Source organism: Onychostruthus taczanowskii, unplaced genomic scaffold, assembly GCF_017590055.1.
Source record: "Onychostruthus taczanowskii isolate IOZ18803 unplaced genomic scaffold, ASM1759005v1 scaffold79, whole genome shotgun sequence".
Lineage (NCBI taxonomy): Eukaryota > Metazoa > Chordata > Aves > Passeriformes > Passeridae > Onychostruthus > Onychostruthus taczanowskii.
In genome coordinates, this window is record NW_024505782.1 from 2,090,575 (window position 1) to 2,116,875 (window position 26,301).

The window sequence follows — 26,301 nt, forward strand, 5'->3', positions numbered from 1 at the left end:
GAGCAACTTGGTCTAGCTGCAAATGTGACTGCTCATTGTGGGGGCTTGGAGTAGCTGAGCTTTAGAAGCCCCTCCCAGCCCAAAGCATTCTCTGATCCATGGCTTTTGGCTGTGAGCACCTCTGCCAAAACGTGGTGTTAGCAGGGGAGAAATGCTGAGGAGCCTTTGCAAGGCTTTGGGGTTCCTGTCACTAGAGGCAGCACTCAAGATGCAAGGCTGCCTTGACCCTGGTTCAGCACTCCTTTAATCTCACAAGACCTCTCCAAAAGTGTGCTCCTGAGAGATATTATTGCTGCCACCCAAGGAGGCCCAACACGTGGGAAAAGGAAAGGATTCAAGGAACATCTGGACAATGCTCTCAAGCACAGGGGGTGATCCTTGGGGTTATCCTGTGTAGGGCCAGGGTTTGGACTTGATGCTCCTTGGGGTCTGTGTGGCCTCGGGGTATTCTGTGTCTGTGATTGTGCTGCTCTGTCGAATCTTGCATCACCCCCAGTCACTGTACCTGTCCCTCCCATGATGAGCCCAGTCCCTGCCTCCCCACCCGGGCCAGAAAACAGAAGATCCACCTCCATTCTCTGCAGCTCTTCCTGAAACCAAGGCGTGCACCCAAACAGTTAATATATTAGGATTCAGCCTGGATCATCCCTCTGCAGGGCCTGTGAGAGGCAATCTACCACATGCAGGAGGCTTTGCTTGTAGGATATGCTAAACTGATGTTCCTACTGTGACTTCAAAGTGATGATGACTTTTTGAAGTGAGATTTAAACGACCTTGCTCAGGAGACAATGGTGGTTTCATTGCAGAAGCATGGAGCTTAGAACATGGCAACCCACCTTGTGACAGCGGTGCAGAAATCCTTGTTCATCTAATTCCCCAAGATTTATCATTATTTTTCATTAGTTCAGCCCCAGAGCGGGAGTCCATTAAAAAAAAAAAAAAAAAAAAAAAAGGCAAATATTTCACGAAAGAAATATCTGTTTTCTGCTTTCACCAGATCTGCTATTATCAAAAATGAAGAAATAATTGAGAATATCCCCTTAGTTTAAACACTTTTGCTCAGAAATAAGAGTGAAATAATTTTATGGTATTGTTGAAAATCATATTGTTACTCTGTACCTCAGTCTTGCTTTGAATAGATCAGAATTTTTTTAAAAAGTTACTTCATTTTAAAACAGAAAGCTGAATTAATTTCCATATATAGACATAATTAGTCAAAATTATCACATGTCTTCAAAAACATGCTGTACTCTCTGTTTTGTATTGGGTACACAGAGATCTATTTACCAGCCACACACTCTTGCCTCTCCAAAATCCTTTTATTCTGTGTGAATTATAAATCTCTTTTTCTGTCCCGTATCAGGGCTCTGTGCATTTTTTGTGTTTTGCAAGTCACCAGTGTTCCTTTTTATCTCTACATTTTCATTTCTCCTTCAGTTTACCCATCTTTAGAGAAAACACAAGAGAAAAAAAAAAAAAAACAGGAAAAAAATGTGTGGCAAGTAAAATGTCCACAGCTGCCTCATTTTGGACACAGTAAGTCGGGCAAACCTTCGCAGGGAAAGTGAAGTCCTTGTTAGAACAATGGAAGTATTTTTGATCAAAAAGAAAAGACATTTCTGGATGCTCAGTATGCCAGATAGCATGACATTTTTTTCCCCAGTGTTATAAATGGTGTGGTAAAAGATGTTACTCCTTCTACAAACCCTGTTTATTGAGTGCTTCACCATGCAGCAAGGCCTCATCCTGAACACAGAGGGTACTCGCCATTACTCAGAAGCAAACAACTCATATGTATTTCATAAATATATTTATCTGCATTTTCCTGTGCTGATTATACACTTCCAGCTTTCAGAGCAAATACAGATGCATTTTGATGAGAACACATATTAATATTTTATTCCTTCTTCCTCAACTTCTGCATCTTTAGAAATAATGGTTTTTTCGTTTTTCCCATCATGAAAGTTTCCAAAAGTGTGAAATTGTGTGACCTCATTTTGAAGCAAAACCCAGGGGAATCCAAGGGTCACTTAGGTTTGAAAAGCCCTCCAAGACCATGGAGTCCTACAATTCCCCCAGCACTGCCAAGGCCACCACTGACCCATGTCCCCATGGGCCACATCCACACAGCTTTTTAATCCCTCCAGGGATAAAGACTCATCCATGAGGGACCAGTGCTGGTCTTCAAGCCCAACCTTTTCTAAAATGAGGTTACAAATCCAACAGGGCATCATCAACTGGTGGCTCACATCCCAAATTCTGCTCCTTACCTGAGCTTCTAACACCAGTGGGAAATATTGGCCACAGTTTCAGTTCTGATCCCTTAAGGCCATGCATATTCCAGGATGGAAGGAAGGATTTAGCTTCTGACTCAAAGTGAATCATGTGCACCAACACCTGCTGCTCCAGATGTTTCCTCAAGTCACAGCCAGGTCACTGCTCATGAGCCCTCAAGTCAGCCAACAGCCAACATTAAAACTCTGGACAATGAAGTGTGAAGCCTTAGCCCAAGAATCCTCCAAAGAGCAAAGGAATAAGCTCACATTCACAGCTCAAATACAAGAGTTTTAGCTCATAGTGGATCTGAAAACCTAGAGCAGGTTAATGCCTTGTTAACAGACATTTTTCTAATGTTTTTAAAGGCAACTCCCCCCTCTGCCTGCATGAGCACTCGGGGAAATTTCACCACTCTAATTTCACCTTTTTACTAGAATCCAAATCCCAGCTGCTCATTGTGACTCCACAGCCATTATCCTGAGGACGTATCCATACAAACTCTCAGATGCACCATGTATCAGCCCCAAATCAGACCAGAAAATTGACACAGACAACAACTTCCCCTTTCAAAACTGCTTCTTGTTTCAGCAAAGCAGAAATGTTGTGTCTGACTGTAAAAGACCCACTCCTAGATAAAGGATGGCTATATTTGAGCTCCTTTAAAAGGACCTTTGTGGTCCTTTTAAAAAAAATATAATAGCAATAATAATAAAGAATAGCAATAGATGGCCAATTTTCAACACTTAAATATGGAAAAATTAAACACAATGCAACTGTGTTGGAGCTCTTCCATCCTCGAGGTCGAGGTGTGCCACACCAATGTGCTCCTCACTTTCATTATTAATAGACCAAATAAGATTAAACTTTACCCAGAAATAGTAGAGATTGAAGTAGTTCTTCAGTTTGGTGTCACACATGCAATTCTGTCCTACTGGGAATATTCAGCCTTGAAAGAATTTGACATGAGTTGCTGTGCCAAGCACATTTATAACCCATTGTGTCCAATCCTAAATAATTTCAGTGTGCTGATGACCAAAAAGCCAGATGAAAACTAGTCCTTTTCTCTCAACCTCATTTGCAACAGGCAAGTTGCAAAGACTTGACCAAAATTTGACAGGTTAGCGTAAGATAGAATTGCACAGGAGACTGAATGAATTTTCAGCTCATTGTGCTCTTGAGCGTGATTTTAAGGGCCAAGTGAGTGAACATCCCCATTGCAAATGAATGATTCTGCTTTCTCAGAGTAAAGCATGTACAGAGCATTGTTTGATTAGTGAGAGGTTTCAAGGGAAATCAAGAACAGCCAATATCTATTTCCCTTGTTCTGAGCATAACTGGAGGTTGCACTGCACGGAGCCCAGACCAGCCTCAAGCAGCTGAGCAGCCTTAACTGCCTATGGTCTCCCCCCCGAGAAAAGATGTTTATTTTTGGATAAACAGCATGGCATCTAACCCGACCAAACCTCAGCATCTTTTATGAATCTGGACAAAACTCAGCCTTGCAGATATATTTTGGTATTATGTCTTGAGAAACCCCGCAAACCACATGAAGACCAGCTCTCAGGGCTCCCTGCTTTCCAGCCAGGTGAAGAAAAGCTGTATTCATCACACACAGGGATGGAGAAAGACACAACCTTGGTGTCCCACCTGCAGGGGTGGAGACCATGAGGCAAAGGCTGGGAAGGTCCAGGCAAAGGAGAGTCGGAGAGTCACTGTGGGGTAAGGGACACGGGAATCTGTCCACCGAGTGGTACAAACAATTCCTGACCAATCTGCAAGTATCAAACAAGGGCCTGGGATCTTCAGTTACTGGCACAGCTGTCCAGGGAGTCTCCATCCCTGAAGGTGTTCAAAAGCCATGCGGATAGGGCACCTGGGAACATGGGTCAGTGTGGGCTGAGCAGTCCTGGGGAAACTGTTGGACTCTGTGATCCTGGAGGGCTTCTGCAACATAAAGGATTCTGTGATTCTGTTAACTGATCCCTGAATTTCATGTCCTTGTACACCTCCATGGGGTCAGTAGATCTCCCAGTGCAGCTGCAAGCTGTGATGAATGCACCCCCACCACTTTGGCAGGACATCAGACACCCTCAGAGTGATCCAAAACCGGCAACACTCAGAGGAAAACTGGAACCTGGCTCCAGTTTTGAGCCTGTCCCTTGCACAAAGGCTCAGCCACAGCAATACAATCCTGAGGCTTCATAAACTCAAGTGGAGCAGCACAAACATGAACAATAGCCCTCCCTTGTAATTAATACCTGTAGTGTAAATTAATCCAGGCTGCCAATAGAAGCTGCTGGGTAAATAAGAATCTGTGACACTATCCCTGTCAAAGGCCTGTGGGCATATGATGCCATGGATGTGAATACAGGGAACAGAGGATCATTCAAGCAGGAACACTTAAGATGTAACCTGTTCTCCTTGAGAAACGCGTGGCATTCCACAGGGAACAGGCATTTTATTTGGGTAAATAAATGCGATCACTCAGGTGTCTACAATTGCCAAGTCAGACATCCATGGCAGTTCTATTTGGATCATGAAATGTACTCTGCTTTTGGATTTTGAGTGTGTGTGCCCATTTTTTCCACTCTATCTATCTATCTATCTATCTATAAACTCACAGTCTACTATAGGAATGTTCTATCTGGCCTGTGCCCCTCACCAAGAAAAAGGCTGAGTCTGCCCATAGTTTAGTCAGTTTTGGTATAAGCACCATCAGCCCCCCTTCAAATAGGCTTCAGATGCCTTTTCAATGAATCAAAAATATGACAAAGAAAAGGAGTTTATTTTTTTCAAGCCCACATGCTTCCCACACAAAGCACAGAGAAGGTCCCAGCAGTGACCTCCAGTTCAAAAGAGGAAGGTAAATCCTCATGACAAAGACGGGAAGGTTCTCCGGGAGAAGATCAAAAGCTGAGGGTGCTGCAGGAGAGGGAACCTGGAGGAAACTTGTTTGATTCCCTCTGAAAACATTCCTGACTGTGACAGCAAATGGAGTATGAAAGCAAAGCATGAAGCTAAGTTTGGCAACAACGTCTGAGTGGTTTATAAAGAAAAACTGAAGTAATAAATGGATTGAAGATGTGATTGAAGAGACATAACTAGAAAGGAGAAGAATACGGCACTGAACTGCTAATGGGAACACAGACTTAGGAGGGAATTACTTATCTTTCCTTACATAAACTCACATAATTTTTCATTATCTAGGGGCCTAGAAAATATTAATACTCAAAGAGTAAACATCACTATTTAATCCATTGGAAAGAAAAAACAAAATAAACAAAATACCCTAAAACCCAATCAAATTCAGGGCAAACGGCTTGTATGTACAACAAAACCCACATCACAATCTCATTTCAGACCTTTATGGATCCAGAGGGAGGCATATTAATTCAGATACATTTACATTTGCAGCTGACAGTTCACCACAGCGGTCTGGGGATGTTTATCTTTCATTAATTATGGTTCAAGGGGAACTGCAACCTGAGATAGCTGAGCTAACCCTCTCCTCTTACGGATTCAGACCTGCCACCTGGAAGGCATCCAGCCCTTCGCCCATGCCTCTGGCCTCAGCCCAGCTCCCGCCTCCGCGCGCGGCCGCAGAGCCCAGCCCGTGCCGCTCAGGAGTGGGGGTTTGTCTCTGATAAAGGTGGTGAGAGCTGATGCATTTCTGACAAATGCCTGCCTAAATCTCTTCTTTCACGCTCGGGGAATGGTCTTACTCATATTTATCCTGGGCCAAGCACGTGGAGAGCAGTTCATCTATATCCCAGAGCCACATCTCCAGAAGAGCGAGCGCTCGGGACTGGCTGTTCTGCTTGTGAAATGCAAAGTAGCTCCAGCAATTTCATTGGAGCTGCACTCTCCTGTACCAGCTGAGGGCTTAGCCCACGAGTCTTTTCCTGCTGTGAGACAGGTGTTGAACAGGATGGAGGAAATCACACACGTTCCCTTGAATCATTTCTCCCAGGCAGAGGCAATAATAAATTTGGATATGGTGTTGTGTCATTTAAAGATCCATTAAGATTGAATGGTTGACTTCTTCCTCAAGGGAACCTCTCCTTAATTGTACATTGCATTGACTCATACACTACCTTCTCCAGAGACCTCCTGCCCCTCGAGTGTCCTTAGATTCTCCATTTCACAAATCAATTTGATTAAAAAAGCAGCAAGGTACTTCAGCACACACAGCCCCAGTAGTAACTGGGTGGGTTTTTGGCAAATAACGTCTCCAGACGTTACCTCATTCCCTTGGTGGCAGTCACCCTGGGGATGTCTGCATTTTTAAAATGCTCCAATATGCATTTCTTGTCAATGGATATTATTTGTGCATGCTAGCTTGCATGCAGCATCCTTTAATGCTTACATATTCAACATACCAGCACTCTTTTAGAAGGTTGTATCTCAACAGTGCAAAATTACTCAACAATTCTGGGTCAATTTAATGTATTCTTTCACTGTTAACATGACCTCAATAAAAATAACAATACTTTGCCCTTCTAGATCATCTATCAATGCTCACAACACTGCTTAAGTCTGGCAATAAATTTGTTTTACCAAATAATTGCTCCTAAGTGGTACTGTCAGCAACATTATTGCAAGAGGTCTACTAATTATTCTCAATAAGATTAAATCCTGGCAAAAGCACAAGTTTCCTCTTTTTAGCAGTGAACCACATAGCTCTCTCTCCCCGCAGACCTGTAGCTGATGACCTTCACTTCCATGCCCAAAATTAAGCTCCCAGAAAGGAGCAGTGCCCTGGTGAGTCTATCAGGAGCACACAACTCTGTTTCCTCATTAGCGCTTGCAGATGGAGTGCTGACATCCCACCTGAGGCTGGTTTGCTGGCTCCTCTTTCACATCTTGATCACTCACGTTACATGCACCGTACATCACTGCGTGGCCGCCACGCTGGTCCCAATTTGGGAGTACATGTCTGAGGTGCAAGCTGTCCTAGCCTCAATTCAAAATCATTAGCTTAAAACCACACTGAACAAACAGGCACCAGCTCGGCGCGGGTATCATACACACATACAGTAATACCAGCGTGGAGTTACAGCAAAACCAGTGCAGAGTTAGAACAAAAGGGTTGGGTCCTCTATGGAAATTTCCTGCAGGACATCATCAGAGACTGGAAACACTTTATGGACAGGACTGCAACCATGCTGCCTCTCTGGAGAGCACACAGCTACATCTTCCAGGGTAGGATGCCTCTCATCTTCATGTAGGTATTCAATCTAATTTAATGTTGTAATCACAGATCTCTCAGTACTTGACAAACAAGTGGAGGTTCTCCAAACAGTGAGTTATCCCACCCTAAGACATCAGATCTAACACTGGAAGAAGAAATTACCTTCTTGAGTCATCTTGCATCTTCCTATATCTCTCTCCACTGACTATAAAGAAAACTTAAATTAGCTTAGACTACACAATTACTTTTTACGTGATGATATCATCCCAAAGCAACCCTATCCTTTCCTACAAGTCACCAGAAAGCCAAGTTGTTGTTTTTTTTTTTTAAACCTTACTTTTGGGCACATCCATGGGGTTCAGGCTGCCAATGAGGTCTCTGACATACAGCCCATCCCCGTCCTCCTTGCTCAGCCAGTTGTTGCAGGGGAAGTAAAACCGGAGGTGAGGTCTGTTCATGTCGGTGACGATCACACGGTCGAGGAACCACCCTGCGTTCAACCCGGTGTTGTCATGCTCAATCCTAGAGGAAGTAAACTCCTGTTTCAGTATTCTGGTTAAGGCTGGCTACTAGCACCATAATTTTGTGGAATATTATTTACTAGGCAAGGCTAGAGTAACTGTACACATAATTCCCGTTTATTGCTGCCTATTTAAAGAGTTTCAAGGAACTTATGTGCTTTTACAGGGAATATTAAAAATAACAACCTTCCATATGGGCAGAAATCACAGGTGAGTCTGTGAATCTTTCATCTGCAAGGAGATGTTCACAAACATACCTACACCTCCACACTCATTCAACATATGCATTCATTCACCTTGCACTGCATATCTAAAACATAAGGGACTCCCTTCCCACCCAGTACCCCTCCTGCTCTACTTTCCTCATGCGTTGTTTTAACCACTTCTTCCCAGCTTTCTTTGTACTACTTAGTAATTTTAAATTTTTTATCAGTCAGTCAGACAGTGGTTAAACATTATAATTATCATTTACATTACACTAAGTTAGAAAAAGTGGATGACAAACCCCATTTACCTCCATTGGGACATAAAAACAGTCCTAAACATCTTTTCCCCATGATTGCATATGACAGAAATACAATTCTTGGTGGGGAGCATGGATACTTATAAGCAATACTGTAGGTGATTTCACACTTCAGTTCAAATCTTTGCCAGTAAACAAGCTTTTACCACCCCTTAACTTCACCTTGATGGGAGCATGTTAAGAAATAATGAATAAAACATGGCAAAGCTTAAATGTCTACAGCCTGTCATCCTATTAGCCCCTCAGAGAGCAGGTGTTGTGGTAGTAGTGTTGTGCAGGTACCTTATTTTCTTTATTTGTCCAACGTTATTGGTTTTCACTCGGAACACATCTGTTTTGCTCCTCTCAAAGGCCGTGCTGCTCCTGCAACGCACATGCATCAAAAGGAATGGTGAAAAACCAGCAGCCTTGACAGCAGGCACACAAGTGCTAGCGTGTAAGGATAAAGAAGTGTCATTCTTAATGCTGGAAAGACCTAGTTTTCAGTGCCCTCTCCCCAGTGACAGGTTTTGGATGCTCTAGGTACTGACATTCAGCAGACTTTTTTCCTTCTCAGACTCCAAGGGCTCTTCCAGAAGCTGAGGCAGAAGCTTTGGGGGAAATGCAATATGCTTTTTGTCTCAGAGTCCCACTCCCAGACATGTCCTCTCCTGGCATCCTAGCCTCCAGGCGCCAAGCAGACCTGCTCCTGGTGGTGGAGCAAAGGGCTCCAGCAAGTTCCCTCTGTGGCCACAGATCTGCCCAGGTCTCAGCCAGAGATAAAAGCATCCAACCACATCCAACTTTCCAGGCCCATCTCCCATCACTTGTTTAAACAACTACTGAAATTTTGGTGCTTCCTCCTACAATTTGCATCTCATTCCAAGTAAAACAATTGTAGGCAGGAAGTAGTTTGACTTTTTTGGGGAAGTGTTAAATGTGCAGTTTTCATTTCACAGGTGCAAGTGCCGAACAGAAAGTCTATTGGCCCAGGTCAGGGGATGTAGAACTTAATTCCCAATTCTGCCTCTAGCCTGTGATCCTTGGCAAGCAGCTCTGTCCTTTTCTGAGCTTGTGTTTTCCACAAAAACACTATGAATAACATCAAGGCAAAGCTCAAGACACAGCCTCTCCCACCTGCCCTCCCCGATGGGCTCCCATTTCCCTTGGGCTGCTAAGCATGGCTACGGATGATTAAACACAGCAAAACCCAGAAGTTGTATTAAAATGAACAAGAAACCACAGCACTGGAGCAGCGCAAAGCCACGGTGACAAGCGGTTTGCACGTAGAAAGTTAATGAATATTAATAATCCCAGCAAGGGGGTTTGGCTTTGCTTGCTGCTCTTCACGCTGCTGAAGGACCTGCATGTGCCTTGCTTACAGGTCATTTTGTGTTCTGCTAAACCCAATCCTAGCCTTCCCCCTCCTCCTCCTCCTCCTCCTCGTCCATTCTGCTGTTTCACACCCCGTGCCAGGCGCAACACCAGTGTACGAAAAGGCTAAAATGGTTAACCTTGCCATGAAGACAAGAGGCAATTAAACCTGGCTCAGCCTCCCCCAGCCTGGCTGCTGGAGTGAAAACAGCCAGCGAGTGCAAGGCAATTAGTCTGTCAGGCTTGAATGAGCATCGTAATGACAGCAGCTTCTCCCCGCATTGGCTCGAGATCGATGCAGTGCTGCAGGCTGCTACGGAGATGGCATGAAAGTATTAAGTGAGAATAATCAGCCCAAAGCTCTCAGTGCACCGGTCCCACTGGCTGCTGGTTTGTGGCGGTCCTGCCGCCGTGCTGGGCTCTCTTATTTGCTGGGGTGGATGCTGGGGAGCAAACCTCCTTCTGCAGGTCATCCAAAAGTGCCCACCGAGCAGATGCGTAGTGCATCCCAAAACAGCTTGGGGAAGCATTGGAAAACGTGACACAACCCAGGAGTCAAATCCCTGGGAAGTCTCGCTGTCGAAGGGTTGGAAGAGTTCTGACAAGTCTGTTCCCCTTGAGATGGATCTGCAGCATCAACAGCAATGGGAAAGAAAAATCCAGCCCTTCCTTCTAGCACTGCCAATTGCGTGGGGAGGGAGTGAGTGAGGGAATGTCCCACAGTGAATGGCTACACTGAAATGTAGGCTGAAAAAAAGAAAGACTGAAAGAAAAGGAGAAATTACAGCTGGGTTATGTCAGTCGGGTCCAGGCTAGGACTAGGATGGGATATTCACAGCCGGATTACCATAAGGAACTTGTTACACCCAGCAATGAGGCACGCTGGCTTGCACAGCCCTGGTGACAAATAAAGCAGGAAAAATATGACTTGGAAATTGCAGCACTAAATTTGCAATGTTCAGGCTTGACTGGGTTCAAGCCCAGAGATTTTAGTCTAAGGATCTTCTGAATTTCACTAGAGCCTGTGTTATTTCATTAATTCGAAATAACAGGCCAGAGCAACTCCAGAAATATGTTTTGCTTGGGTTTGTTATTTCACATATTTGGTTGGCTCTGGAAGCTCTATTTTTTCCATATTCTGTTGCAGCATTTTGTAATGTAAGAAACATCCAAGGAGCTTCATCAAAGACTAGTATACAAATTTCTTATATATTTATATATTTAATTTAATTTTTTTATTTAATCTGAAGCTGTTTTCAGATTTTTTTCAGCTGAGTAATTGCCTGCAGGCTGCACTGCTTGTGGTGCTGCAAATGTACAATCATTCAGAACACTTTGTTCCCTGGTTGGGTTAGTGGTGCTGCTAAAAGTCTGCGAGAACTGGTACAAATTCAAGCACAGCATTTTTAAATACCTGCTTTTATCTCCTCTGCAGGCCGTGGGCACAGACCCCAGAGCCAGTGCCATGACAGTTTTGCCACTTCTTGGTGTGTTGATAACAAGAAAGCCGCGATAATGCAGTTTTGCTTGCAAAAACACATAAAATAAACATTTGTACAAGTAATTTTTTAATGAAGGTGAATTTAAAAGTGTTGACCCCACCACCTAAATAAAAGTCACACTTGAAAGGGAAATTTGGAGTGTTTGTAGATAATATTCTTCCTTTTTGATCAGCTAACAGCACCCTTTTCACAGGTGAGTTTGGAACAGACAGAAAACCTGGATACTGATCACAGCAGACGCATAAAAATAATGACCTTCAGCAGTGATGGAGTAACCTAAGCCAATTTATCTTTGAATCCCTGCTTAACAATCATTTAAACTGCCTTTGCATTCAGTGTTTTACCTGAAAATGCCTTGTACACACAGAACTGCCAGCAAAAGCCCCATGGATTAAGGGCTCCACAGAAGCACAAAAGTGTTATTCTGGATGTCAGCTCAAACAAAATTTTAAAAATGCTTCATTAAACCATTAGGAGTCAGCTCTTGGTTGCATCTCCCTGAAATGCTGCCCCCAGGTCTGCCTGCTCCTGCCATGGATGTTTAGCAGCAATTGGAGAAGGCGGGTTTTGGGGATGATTTTGGAAGGTCATACAGCCCAAACCATCCTAAAGCCTGCCACTCTCTAGGAAAAAATAAATGCTACTTGGTTCACCTGCTAGGTCAGAGGAGTTCCTCATGCACTATGGGTGGGCAGTGTAGAATGCCATGGAACCACAGAATCATTCAGTTGGAAAAGCCCTCCAAGGACATCGAATCCAACCATTCCCACAGCACTGCCAAGGCCACCACTGACCCACGTCCCCAAATGCTACTTCCACGTGGCTTTTAAATCCCTCCAGGCATGGGAACTCCACCATCACCCTAGGCAGCCTGTTCTGGAGTTGGACAGCTCTTTTGGTGAAGAAAATTTCCCCAATATTCAATCAAAACCTCCCCTGGCCCAGCCTGAGGCCGTTGCCTCTCCTCCTGTCCCTGTTCCCTGGGAGCAGAGCCCGACCCCCCCAACTGTCCCCTCCTGTCAGGAGCTGTGCAGAGCCACAAGGTCTCCCCTGAGCCTCCTTTTCTCCAGGCTCAGCCCCTTCCCAGCTCCCTCAGCCTCTCCTGGGGCTCCAGCCCCTTCCCAGCCCCATTCCCTGCCCTGGACACGCTCCAGCCCCTCAGTGTCTCTCTTGTCCTGAGAGCCCAGAGCTGTCCCCAGAATTTATGTGTGTCAGAGCTGAATTGAGAGGGACAGAAAGGAAATTTCTTCCCAAAACCACACAATGAACCCTTCTCCCCTCCTCATACATTTGCAATTGCTAAAGTGTTCTCTCTTCATGTCCTGTTTCCATGTAGGATTTCCCTTCCACCTTTCAGGCAGTACTATCTGTAAGGGTGCCGTGAAAAGATGTCAGGGATGAGCACTGGTCTGTCCCTGTTGCTTTCCTGGCTTGAAAGTGCAGACAGCTTCCCTCATCCTCAGGTTGTCTAATACACATTATAGGCTGTGTGAACCTGTGTTATCAGGCCTCTGGCTAAGATGGCATCTTGCCAGAAGATGCAAAAGGTATTGGGAAAATGCTGACAATGTGTTGGCCTCATCCTTCTGTCCCTCCCTACACATCCACTATCGATCACTCCAGGAGAGAGGACATTGTCATGTACAAACTAACTACAAAATATCCCCCATATGTTCAAACCATAGCAGCTCTTAGCACAGAGTTCCAACAGCAGCATCATTAACCTGCTCCTTGGAGCAACAAATACTCCAGGGAGTTTGGTCTGCAAATATTTAGCCAAGGCTGCTGTCATGAAGCTGACAGCATCAGTCAGCAGGTGGCTGGGAATACCACGTGAGGCAGCATACGTCCAAAACCACTCCAGATGGAAAAGAAACCAGCAGAAAAAAGCACAGCCACTGTCAAAGCCTGCACTGAGGACATTATCGACCAGCAGAATGAATCCTGCTTCATCAGACACTGAAAAATTAGTGAAAAACCAGCCCCACTTGAAAGAGTTTAATTGGATGAGAAGAATTGCTCAGGGCTGTAGCAGAGTGATGACACCCGGGAGCCAAACACCAGGCCAAAACTGTGGGAGTCTGAATTTACCCCAAAACTTTACAAAGTGCCATAGGACACACAGACTCTGCCTTATCCATAAGCATTCCAGGTACAGATTCAGACAGCCTTAATTACAGACATTGAGTAAGTGCTCCTTCACTTTGTACTGCATGGAGCAGCATCATCTCAATATCAGATATTTTCATCTTTGGTGGTGTGATTTGCATAAACAAAATAAAGTAGTGGTGTTTCAATTAGATAATCTTAGCTATGCTTTATCATAATATCATTGAATCATAGAATGTCCTGGTTTGGAAGGGACCTTAAAGATAATTTCTTTCCAGCGCCACTGCTGTGTGTGGGGATGTCTTTGTTATCTGCAGTTTGGCTATTATTTTCTAGAGAAACTGTATGCAAAACAAACGGTGCCAACAAGAGCAGTGCAAAGGTTGCTCAGTATTTCCTAATATTAAATTACATTTTTAATTACATTCACTTTGCCAGATTGAGGTAAATTTTAGTCTGTTGAAAATTTTCATCCTCTTCCCATGGAGAAATATTTTTAAATTTTCGATGAGAATGAGCTCAGGCATTTTTAAGACTGACATTAATGAGTTGGGATAGGGGCAGGGCTTTGAGCAAGACAGACTGGTTGAGTTTGTTCCAGGAATACACCTTACTCTCATCCCAAGGGGAAAACTGGCCAGGTTTTACAGTCTGAAAAATGCAGCTGACACTTGATCAGCAGGGACCTGGGTCTAACAGCTGAACTCCCTTAAAAGTCTGGCTATTTTAAGCAAAATCCTGTTTTTCTCTCTGAGGCTTGACCTTCCTTGTAGTTGTACCACCAGCTGCTGTGCTCATAGCTGCTGGTGGATAATAATTTATACATATGCCAGTTATACCCACTCTTATATTTAGGTTGTTCAACACCTCCGTCTAAGCACTCTCTCAGGTATTTTATTCCTGAAATACTAGACATAGGCTGGCTAATAAGGCTGAGCAAGAGAGAGGAAAAAAATCCCACTTAGTTTCTTTTTTGGAGGTGAATATGGACTCCAAATGTGTTGTTACTTAACGCTGTCCCAGACCATTAATTCTTCAGAGAGCACTGAGTGCTGCAGAATTGTACAGACATAAATCAGGGCACAGTCAGATACATAAACACCTGTAAAATGGGAAACATCCCGTGGCATTAAAGGAAAAGGATCACAGCTCCTCTCTGAAGCAGCACTTCAGCAGCAAGGTGAGAATCCTTCCCCCTCTGCACTTGGGGTTTGTTCCCTTCCTAACCTCAACAGCCCTTTCTGCACCAACTGCCTAACCCTTCTAAACTTATTATATTAACTGCTCAGAGTAAATAAGCTCTCTTTCCTGTATTTATTCATTTATTCCAGGAGGGTTAAATAACAAATTCAGATCTTCTTCCACTGGGCCTTTTGCCTTAACTGTATTGAGGCTACAAGCATTACCATCTTCTAAAGACTATCCTGTACATACTCTGCAATTCATATGTATTTTCTGGATTAAGAAACAGGAAAAACTCTGTATAATCACCGAAGATCAGGTAGAAGTGGCTGCCAATTAATTGTCTTTAGCATCAGAAATGAAAAAAAAATAATCCTCTGTATTGTCGTCAAATTCAGTAGAAGGCCAGCTGTCACCGATTATTTCATCTTTCTTCCACATTGCCATAGCTGCTAAATCTTCTCTTAACTCTTTTTATCTCAAGGTAAAAAACTCACTGTGATATTATTTGCAGTTGTCCCCAGCTGGACCAACTAAGCCTAACACTGAAAATTACACTAGCAAGAAAAACATGAATTTGGACTAAAAACTGTCAATGAACTGGCAGTGGCACTCCCAGCTGAGTGCTGTACAATTTCCCCATGCTCAGCCTGGTGGGAAGCACATGAACATGGAGAAATAAAATACTGTGGAGCACTCTTTGCTCAGAGTTGGACCACAGAGCATCAATTTAAGCCTGTGGAGAAAGTTTTGACAACTGTCAAAATGCCACCAAGCAAAGCCTTGGTGTTCACCCACGTGTCTGTGATGGAGCCAGTGGAAAGAAACTCATTTGTGGCAGTGCTTTTAGCTTCTGGCTGAGCTGTACCTGGTGCAGGGTGGTGGATGGGAAACTGAAATGTTGCATAAGCTGGGTTTTGAAGATTTTGCCAAGAGCTTCTGGGCCCAAGCAGCTCTCTATCAGCACCAGTGATACAGTCCCCCCAAACCAGCAGACAGTGACTGCAAAGGAGGAATTATCCCAGCCACACCCAGGCACTCAGCACTACCTGTCTGAACCTCCTTTCCAAAATAAATCACATTATCACAAGATTTTTGTGTTGGAAGGGACCTTAGGGACCTTAAAGTCCATCTCATTCCACCCCCTGCCATGGGCAGGGACACCTTTCACTATGCCACGTTGCTCCAAACCCCATCCAACATGGCCTGGAATATCCCTGGCCTGGGTTATCCCAGCCCTTGCTTCTCTGGACAACCTATACTGGGGCCTCACCATCCTCATAGCCAAGAATTTCCTTCTAATATTCACCTAACCCTGCCCTCTGATATTTTTAAGCAGTTTCCCCCTTGTCCTGTCACTCCGTGTCCTTTCTTGTAGCCTTCCTTTGGAACTCAGCTCTTGGCTCAGATTTTGAGTGCTGTCACTTCCAGAACCGATGTTCCTCCATGGCAAAGATTTGTGTCTTTCACAATTACCATTTTGTTGGCCAATGTTTGAAAACACATGACATTTCATCAGCTTGCCATGTCTTCCCCTTACAGCCCATGACAAAAAGACCTGAACAGTCATGTTTTTCACTACCAGCACACAGTCAGGAAAGAAACAGGAAAAACCCATTGTAACCAGAAGCCGAAGTGGTAGTACCTTCTTTAGGCAATGCATGATATTTTAGCTGTCTGTCTTACATGGGGAAATGTAAACACCTATAAAATGTCATGCATTTGCAGTCATAAGTGAACTCGTGTAAACATGTAGTTGAAAGATGCATGAGATTCCATCCTTTTGCCATATTCACAAAGCTGCATAACAAGTTTGGGGAGGGAGGGGGGCAAACTGACTATTTCATGGTTTTATTCATAATTAGGAGGCAAGACTATCAATTAAACAAGTCTGAAGGCACTCCTAGGTCCAGACTAGATTTTTTCTCACCATTCCTCGATGGAGCACCTGTAAAGTGCCAGACTTTGCTTAGAGACATGTAAATTTTGCTGATGTTTGGGAAAACCCCAACGGAAAGCTCTAGTTGCAGTTTTAGCGGTCACCTCCTATGGGACCAGTTTCAAGAGCCCTGAGCTGCAGAAGGCTGGCTTCCCAAGCCTTTCATCCTTGCTTTCCACACCTCAGCCATCTGTTCACTGCAGCAACAGGGACCAAGCCCAAAAGGCTAACTCAGGTCTAAACAAGCTCAGAGTGCTGCTACTGCAACCTAAAATAGTCTCTGAGTGTCTTTTCTTTTTCCCTTTCACAAAATAAAAGTAGTGAGAGCAGGAGGAAAGAGGAGGCATTAACCCCAGTGCCAGCAAAGGCCACCTGCACAACCAGCAGCATGTTCAATGCCACAGCTGATGGACATCTTTTGACTTCTCTAAAGGGCATAGAGTTTATTTATTAATTTTTAGGGTAATATTTGGGTTCTTCCCATAGCCTCGAGTAGATGGGTGCTTTCCCAATGAAATGGCTATATGTGTAAGTGCTGACCACAAGACATCTGCTTTTCCCCGGGAAGCAGATGTTGCTTTGATGGTTTTGCCAAATACTACAGGGCAGGTTTGGAGGCTAGAAGCCCTTTCCCCAGCAGACCTGCTGCTGCTGCTGCTGCTGCTCCCAGCTCTGTCCCTGACCTGCAGTGGAACCACATTCCCTTTTAGGTCCTTGTCTCATTTTCCTTCTCTGTTACATCCAAGAAAATGGCATTCCACTTTGTCAGTTTGTTGGGATGTCTGGATGAGAATCACACAACAAAAATCAAAGCATTTCATATAGACATATAAAATACAATCAGGAAGCTCTCCCTGGTGTTTCTAGAAATTCTGGGATAATAGAACTCCTTCGGCTAGCTCTGGTTTCTGAATTTGAAATATGGCAAACAGGGCTGAAATTTCATGTATTTTCTTTACCATTCCCATATCATTTTCTTTACAGACTCTCATGTTTGAGTTGTTTCACTGGGAAGAGAAGCTCTTTTGAGGGTAAAATTTAAAATAGCTGCAGGTACCTCTTGTCGGTGCTGTAGAAATGGAGAAAATGTGAAGTTACCGTGTGACATTAGCACAGGATTAATCATTCTGAAACATATTTTCAAGAAAACCAAAACAATAAGAACACTGAAAACCAGAGACACACAGCCTCTCCCACACCTTCTGAAGAAGGGATTTCTGCCTTATCTTAGTGCAATTGCCTGACTAAGGGGAGGTTAGTACATGCAGAGCTGGTATTTTGTTAAAAGTAGTCCTGCTTTCATGGGAAATGAGCACCCGCTGACCCTGATGTTCACTTTGTAAATTAAACAAAGAAAAACCCAAACCAAAACAAAAAGCTATGTAGAGAGTCAAAAGCATCTTAATATGTTCTTTGATTATAAAATATGGCTCCCACCAAGTTCAACATACTGATAAGGAGTGAGAAGAAGCATCCATAGGATGGTGTTGACATCAGCTAGAGGAAAATAGAACAGGGCCACCAGAGTGATATGCAACTACAGTGGTGTGCAGCAAGGCATACAGCAGATAGGATGGAAGCAGTCTAAATTAGGAGTCAGCTTAAATTCTTCCATTTCTGCTTGCCTCAGATTTCCTATGGCTGGTTGTAGGTGTTTATCTATCAACATTACTTCAAACCCACTGCGTTACTGTTCAAAATTATTCAAGAACATTTCTGTCTGTACCTGACTAGCATGGAGACCTCTGTGGGATCTAGGCATGGGAATATAGCCCATCATGCCCACTTCAACAAGCAATGAATATTCTCAGCTCCTAATTTGGGAGCTCCAAAATTAAGCTCTAAGAAAAGCAAATATCCCCACACCTTGCAAATATGAGCCTTATATAACATGGATTTCCACCTACAGAAGGGAATGCAGGTTTGCAACCTATTTGGTATGAAATACATAATGGCAAAAATTCAGATTTCCCTGGTAATCTTAAAATACTGTATAGATTTATTCTCTCCACATCCATCAGCATGATATTATGTTTTCTCAAAATGCTTTAACAGTCCCTGAAGAGCAGGCCTCAAAGACACAGATTTCCTTTCAGACACTTACTTGCTGGTGAGATGAGTCTTGGGAGTGATGCCGTGCTCTCCAAAGAGAGTGACAAAGACGTTGGCGTCAGTTCCTGCTCCCCGGACATCTCCTGTCACTGTCACCACCTCGTAAACTGTGGAAAGAGAAAAGAAACATCAGGACAACGGGAGAGAGCCTTCACCCTTTACAGATCCAAGTCATCACCAAACCTGAGTTGATAAACACACCCTAGAAATACATCTGCCCAAACAAACCCATGTCTTCGACAGAGTGTAGTGAACCCAGCTAACAAAAATCATCACATCAAACAAAGTTGCTGGAGACACTTTACATGGGCACAGAGGGACTGGGTTAGGATGGACTTTGCTGCAAATAAAACACTTCTCTGTGAACACGCTGCCTCTCCTACCATAACGCATGAGCATGTGTTACATAGAGCAGATGAATTTTTGTGAAGTGTTAAAGCTGTTGAGCCACTTTTCATTTATGCACACGTCAATGCAATGCACGCTTTCCTGTTTGCTCTGATAAGATATTTGTATGGAAGCTGGGACATCACTACAGCCAGGAATTTTGCATTTTGGTTGTTATGGAGATTTTACCAAAGACAAAATGGTAAATCGTGAGGAGAATCACAGACTGTCCTGAATTGGAAGAGACCTGGAAGGCCCCAAAAAATCTTGCTGAACAGGACATCAATCTTTCCAGTCTCTCACAGGACCCACAAGGATGATCAAATCCAACCCCTGGCCCTGCACAGCCATCCCAACAATCCCACCCTGTGCATCCCTGTCAGGGTGTCCAAAGGCTCCTGGAGCCCTGGCAGCCTCGGGAATGTGCCCATTCCCTGGGGAGCCTGGGCAGTGCCAGCACCCTCTGGGGAGGAACCTTTCCCTGATATCCAAACTAAACCCCCTGACAATAGATACGAAAACACTTAAATTAGAGTCTCAAAGATCGAGCTATTTATCCAGGTAGCAGACTGAGTGACAGCTTTATTTACACACTCGTATATCTTCTTGGGAGACACACGAGTTAAAAAGTGCCTTTTACTCAAGTGGCATGACAAGATCCAATGGCCAAAAGGCAGAGTTGGACAGATTGAAATAGCAATAATTCTGTAGTCAGACATACATTTCTTAGGATGATGAGTGGTGTTAGAACAAGACTTGAGGCTTGAAAACAGGTTGCTTTACTGAAGGACATGTATTGGTTGGCTCAACAGAGAAGGAACTGGAAGAAATTACAAAACTTTGCCTGTGGCCAAGCTATGCACCCTGATGGCTCTTTTTTAGCTTCAGACAACATGATGTTCTCTATCTAGTGATGGCATCTCAACCTCAGACCTATCAGCTAGAGGAAAGGCTGTACTTTCACCATTTCTTCCTGCACAAGCTGATTGTTAACTATGGGATTTCTCATAACTAATGCTGTAAAAATGTACCTCTTCATGGGTGCAGCAGAAAAGTTACATATTTTTATTAGTGTCCATCTGTCCCTCACTACATCACTCATGTATTCACATACCTATTCTATTCTATTGTATTCTGTTCTGTTCTGTTCTAATGTATTCAAAAGACACAAAAAAAATATTGTAACTCTGCTCTGAGCACCAAATGTTTTTCCACAATAACACTCTTCCTTCAAAACATCATCAAAAAGAAATTTAGTCACCATTTCAAGCAAAAGAGCAAAATGCAGGGCACTCATGTAAAACTGATTAAAAACTATTCTTTATTTCCATCAGCTCCATTGCATTGAGAAAAAAAAATAGTGCAGTATTTTCCTAATCTCACCTTCCCATGAATATAAATAGGAAAGAAAAGAGGATATATTGTAATAAATACAGAAAGTTGTGATATGTGCTTGGCAACATTTTAAGCATCCCTTGGGTTGGTGTATTTCATTCACAGGCTTAATGGAAGAGGAGATTTGTTTGCAAAAAAAAAAAAAATAAAACAACCCAGGAAGAATATGGGATCCACAGCTTGCACATGAATAATATGTACCAGCAGTGTTTTCATTTCACTTTCCTCCTGTTAGCATTCCCACATGCCAACGGGAGATGTTGGCATGGAGGGCAGAGACAGACGAGGCGTGTCACCCGCCCTGCCCCGCGAGTCACCGCCCGTCGCTCCGGGGCTGCAGCGGCTCCGCTTGGAAACAGCCAGCTCACCTCGGAATATTGCTGTGCTCATCCACAGCAGCCTTTTAGCCTGATCAGCTCAAGGGGCATTGTGACTTGTCTGTGCCCTGGAAGTATTTGTCACTGTCTCTGTCCTACAGGCACTGCCAAAGTGGCAGCTACAGCTCAGCACCCCTCTGCAAGTTTCCTGCCTGGTCTAGTTGACAGCTAGTGTTTGGTCAAAGGTTGGACTCGATGATCTTGGAGACCTTTTCCAATGATTCAATGATTCCATGATTCCAAGCTTTTTTGGGGAAAAGGACCTTTAGGCATTGTCTCCTCTTTCACCACAGAGCCGAAGAAAAATTTGCCCCTGTTCTGGTTTTCAGGGGTGAGGTCAAGTCATGCTCAACTTTGTGATGGTATGCAGGTATTTTTCATGTGAGAAGAGAAAAAAAAAAAACTTTCACAACAATCTGTAAGTTCCTAGAGTCTTTTCAAAAGCTCAGAGAATTTTTCTAGTGAGTTTTTTTTTACTGCTAGAGAAGTGCTAGGACTTATATGTTCATATAACAAGAGTCTGCCATGTTAAACCTGCCCATCAAGTAAACTCATTCTTGAGCTGGTCTGCTGCACCTATGCATGTATTGACATCACCTCATCTATACAACCAATCTTAATTTCCTTGCTGAAGTTGTAGAAAATTGAAGAAAATTATCTACTCCCACTTTTCAATCCCTAGCAAGTGAGGGGATGGGATACAGGGACATTGTCTAAGACAAAACCCACCACCAAGCCACGATTTCCCCCACCTAAAAATCAAATCCCTCATCTGATTTCTGCAATGGGAGTCTCACTGTTGCAAAACAATGACAACCCAAGTAGATGGGCTGCCCTTTGGGTTCACAGCCCCAAAAGCAGCCTCCATACACTGCAGTGGGCAGGCAGCATGTGGATGCATAGTTTTTACCAGGTCAGGTGTGCTCAGCCCTGCTTGATTAGCTCATGCCATTACCAGGCATACACTGTGGTTAACACCATTTTAATTAACTTTGCACTGAGGCACAAAAGGAGGGTCTGGGTTGATGGCATCAGCACATCTCTGCATTTGACACATGTCACAGTGCACTGCTGGAAGGGGAATGGAGCCCTGCCACCTCTTTTCCAGCACTGCAGCTGGATGGCCAGCTGTGCAAATACATGATGGCCCAGATTTCCAGTGATGTCATGGATGCATAGCCCATCATTTCCTTTGCAGGAAGAAAATTAAAGTTTAATGCTAATATTGATGCCAGCTCCTTCTGCAAAAGGCAGGAGACAAATGCAGATTATTTAGCCACTTCCTTCAAAGGCATGGAAATCCATCATTATAGATTCAGGATTGTTTTCTCTCTTTGCATTTTTTTCTATAATTTTTAATCAGCCCCTGACAACTAATTTTTGTCAAATTTGCTCTGCAATTTGAGGGCCCAGAAGGCAGAAAAGGCAGAGCTGGGGTGGGGATAAGCATTTTGTACCCCAGTTCCTCTGGTGGGAACTGCACCCATGATATGGTTCAACAAGAACTGTAGGTTAGTGACATTTCATAACCACCCTCAAGTTTGCTCCTGAATAATTGGATATTCTGGCTTTCAGAGAACATATCCAGCGCTAGCAAATCCCAAGCATAAACATCTTGTGTTTAGTGATTTAGGATGATAAAACTGAATTAACTGAAAAGATTGAAATCAGATATCTGTGGAAGTTATCTAACCAAAGCTGGCATCTAGGTTAGAAGGATCAAATTTACTACTTCAGTGCTCCAGTTTTGAAAGAAAACATTAGGAAAATACAGAAATTGAATTCTTAGGTATCCTCTAAACTTCATACATCTTCCAACCAAGTTCCTTACTTCCTTTTTAGATGGCCTCATGGTATTTCTAATCTTCCCATTTTGAGTCCCTGTTTTTCACACTCTCCACCACTCAAAAGATCCAAGTTCTCATGGAGGGCCCACCCCCATTATTATTTTCTGGATCATGGGTACTAATGCTCACCAAAAACTTTCCTACATGGTACCTCTTCAGAGCTTTGCAATAACTTTTGGCTTCTGCAATGTAAAAACCCAACTCCTTTTACATATTCTTGCTGTTTTAACATACTGAGATATGCTTTGGCAGAGGCTTCTTTGGCCTCTCTGTGCATGACTTTGCACCCGTGATGCCCCTACTTCCTTCTTGGTCAAACATAAGGTGCAAACCATGACATTCCCATGTCTCCAAATACTTTCACTGGTCATTCACCTCCCTTCAGACATGGGCAGGATTCCCAAAGGTCTTCACCCGAGTGGTCAGGTCACGAAGCCAGAATTCAGATGCTCCTGCCGTTGAGCTCCGGCTCTGGTGTAGGGTTTCCCTGCCTGTGGCAGAGGCTTGGAATTAAATATCCTTAAAGGTCCCTTCCAAGCCAAAGCACTCTATGATGTGAGGTACTCCTTAATGCTTTTCCTAGCAGTGTTGGCTGAGTTTATGGCAGCCCCTGGGTAGAGGAGTTCCAGAGAGAGACCACCAAGGCAAGACCGGACCGTGGTCTGATCATCATGCTGCATGGACCCCTGCTCACAGCAAGCTCCTACATCAAGGTGCTTTTAGGTGGCAAACAGCCCTGCCCTGAGGTCAGAGTGAGTCTATTCTGAGTGCTCAGATCATGACCAAGTTACAGAAATCCAAAGTGTTAGTATGGGAATGACTGACTTTCAGCCCACTCTCCAAATCTTGCTTTTCTCCCAATAGGCCGGGCAGAGTCAATACAAAGCTTTAATACACTTACTGATACAGGTTCTTTTGTTCCAAATATTATCTCAATCAAATGGAATTTAGTTCACTTATCTCCTCTGGTAGATATTGAATCCCCAGCTGACTCCACTGTTCAGCTGTCCTGCACGAAGGCTTCAAAAGCCAGTGAAAGTTCCAGCAAGGTAAACAGGGCTGATTTCCTATGAACTGCAAACCCATTACTGCTTTTCTCAGGCAAATACAAGCTCAATAAAGGAAATTATAGACAATACTTTCTTTGCTGAAAATAAGCATTCAGAAATGGCCATTTCAGGCGCAGGATACAGACGGCATAAAATCAGTTTTAAGTTACATTGCATCACTGCTAGAAACACTCACACCCGTTTCCTTGCCTTGCAGGAAGAGATGATAAATATTAAGTGGGCTAATATAAATCCATCCATTCAGTGATGAGAGTAGAGAAAGACTTGCTTCAAAATGACTCCCAAAATTACTGTAAAACTATAAACACTGACAAGTGCAGACTGGGACACTTTAGCCAAGAGCATGGAAACTTCCCTTAGATACCCAAGAAAGGAATATTTCCAGGACAGAAGAGTGCTTTGGCTGATAAATTCAGGTTTTTCTGACTCCAACAACATGGGACTGCTCAACATCAATTATGGCAGTGACTTCAGTTCCTGTCAGGTCACATTTTCATGAGGTGAATATGGAGAACTGAGTTGGTGCCTAATTTCTGTCTAGCAAGACTGTCCTTTGGAGGGGAAAAAAAAAAAAAAAAGAAGTTGTGCCACTAGAATGATTAAGCAGGTGAAATAAGACATAAAAGATAGTGAGGAGTTTGGGGAAGGAAGAGGGAAAGCAAAACCCACAGGTTTCTGAAGGGATGTGTCTTCAGGCCCTTCTCAGTGACGCAGAGCAATGGAAGGAGAGGAACAGGGAGAGACTGATGCTCAGGAAGCTCCATCTGAACATGAGGAAGAGCTTCACTGTGCAGTGATCAAGGGGTGAAACAGAGACCAGAGAGGGTGTGGAGTGTTCCTCACTGGGGATATTCCAGAGCAATCTGGGCAAAATCCTGTATCCTGTGCTCTGGGATGACCCTGCTGGAGACAGAACTAGAGGACCCACTTGTGGTACCTTCCAGTCTGGGACATTCTGGGATTCTGTGATTCATCTTGAGTATAAGCCCAAATCAACACCAACTGCTTTGAAGCTGTGGCTCTCAGAACTACCTTCAGATGCTTCTGTTTAGCAGGATTCATTTACCTCAGCAGCACAAATGGCTGTTTGCACTTCGCTGCACCTCCAGCTGGGAATTCACTGATTATTCTCAATATTCACTTCATGTTGATTCATGCAAAGCACCAATCACTCTGGCTTCTCCTGAAACACTGCAGTGTGTTTGCCTTGGAGCACCTGAAGAGTACCTTGACATTTATGCAAAATACTTGGAAGTTTTTTGAGGGTCTGTGCTGACTGTTATGGGTTATGTTTGACAAAATAATGCTCTGTGCATGTGAACACATCAGTTAAATACTTATAATGGTTACAGTTTAATCAGGACCATCCTTTACCCACCACAAAGACGAGCTTTTTAAATTGCAGCCTGTTTGTTTTTGGTGAGCCACAATTTGTGCAATAATTTCTTGTCATACACAAAATGAGTCAAATTCTCCTCTCATTCACTCTGAAGCAAATCCTGACTAACTCCATTGACTTGAGCACAATGGCTTTGGATTTGTACCTCAGAACTGTGAGCAGATTTGGGCCTCACACTCTATGAGAGATTGCCTGCTCTTTATGTGCTTCGTGGAAAGAAGCTTTTGAGTCTGGCATGGATGCCAAATTAATTATTCAAAGCAAAAGAGAGGGGTTTTTTTCCACAAATATTTGGACTGGTTGCACACTGTTACACATTTTGCTATTCATAGTTTGTACAAGGAATTGCAGAATTAATAGCATCTCGCATTTTGAGACTTTGTCATGGACATGAATTAAGGAGGTTTTCTTCTAAGCAGACTTAGTGCTGGTACACACAAGTATCATTATCTTGAACTCTGAAATATCATTTATCTCTTAAAATATAAATCCAAAGCTGAACACTGTCCTGCCTGTTCCCAGAGGCAGAGGAGTAATGGTTTGGAGTGTGTTTTACTTAATCAGGTATTGTAAAAATTAACATTTCATTCTCGTGCACTGTAGGAAGCCAGACTCGATTCATCTGGTGCTCCAGCTACCACTTAAAGAGTATTTTTGCCTGAGCACTACCAGGAAAAACCACCTTAGTTCTTTGCTGGAACAGTAAAGTAGAATTAGTTTTGCAATCGACATCTTTTTTATTCAAGCCTAAATTGTGTTGGAGGAAAACACCGTGCCTCAGGGGAGAGAGACACTCACAACAGAAACCTGTTCCATTTCTTTCATTGTCTCTTGGAGGCAAGAAAGACCTGCCAGGACATGGGGTGCCTCTGAGTCACCAGTATTGACAAGAACATTAGAAATTTCTGTCCAATGGGAGGTGTGCAGCACAGGCTGGGTAAAATATGAAATCGATTTTATCTGCAGCACTGAACAAAGTCTGCGGTAGAGCAATGTGTCTGCAGAATGCAGCTGGAAGTAATTCTCTGCTGTCTGTCATGTCTCTGATTAGAGGGATGGAGCTCCTCTCCTATGAGGAAAGGCTGAAGGCATTGGGATAGTTCAGCCTGGAGAAGAG

At 43.6% G+C, this 26,301-nt stretch overlaps 1 protein-coding gene across 1 annotated transcript in view; it reads right to left on the bottom strand.

Moving 5' to 3' along the window:
• The window catches only part of LOXHD1 (lipoxygenase homology PLAT domains 1), a 165,195-nt gene that overhangs the window by 114,220 nt on the left and 24,674 nt on the right, over positions 1 to 26,301 (bottom strand). Inside the window, exons 2-4 of the mRNA XM_041423575.1 lie at positions 18,702 to 18,816; positions 8,795 to 8,875; positions 7,806 to 7,990 (exon numbers count right to left, since the gene is read on the bottom strand). Of these exons, the coding sequence (XP_041279509.1) occupies positions 7,806 to 7,990; positions 8,795 to 8,875; positions 18,702 to 18,816 (381 nt within the window). The remainder of the gene's footprint in view (positions 1 to 7,805; positions 7,991 to 8,794; positions 8,876 to 18,701; positions 18,817 to 26,301) is intronic.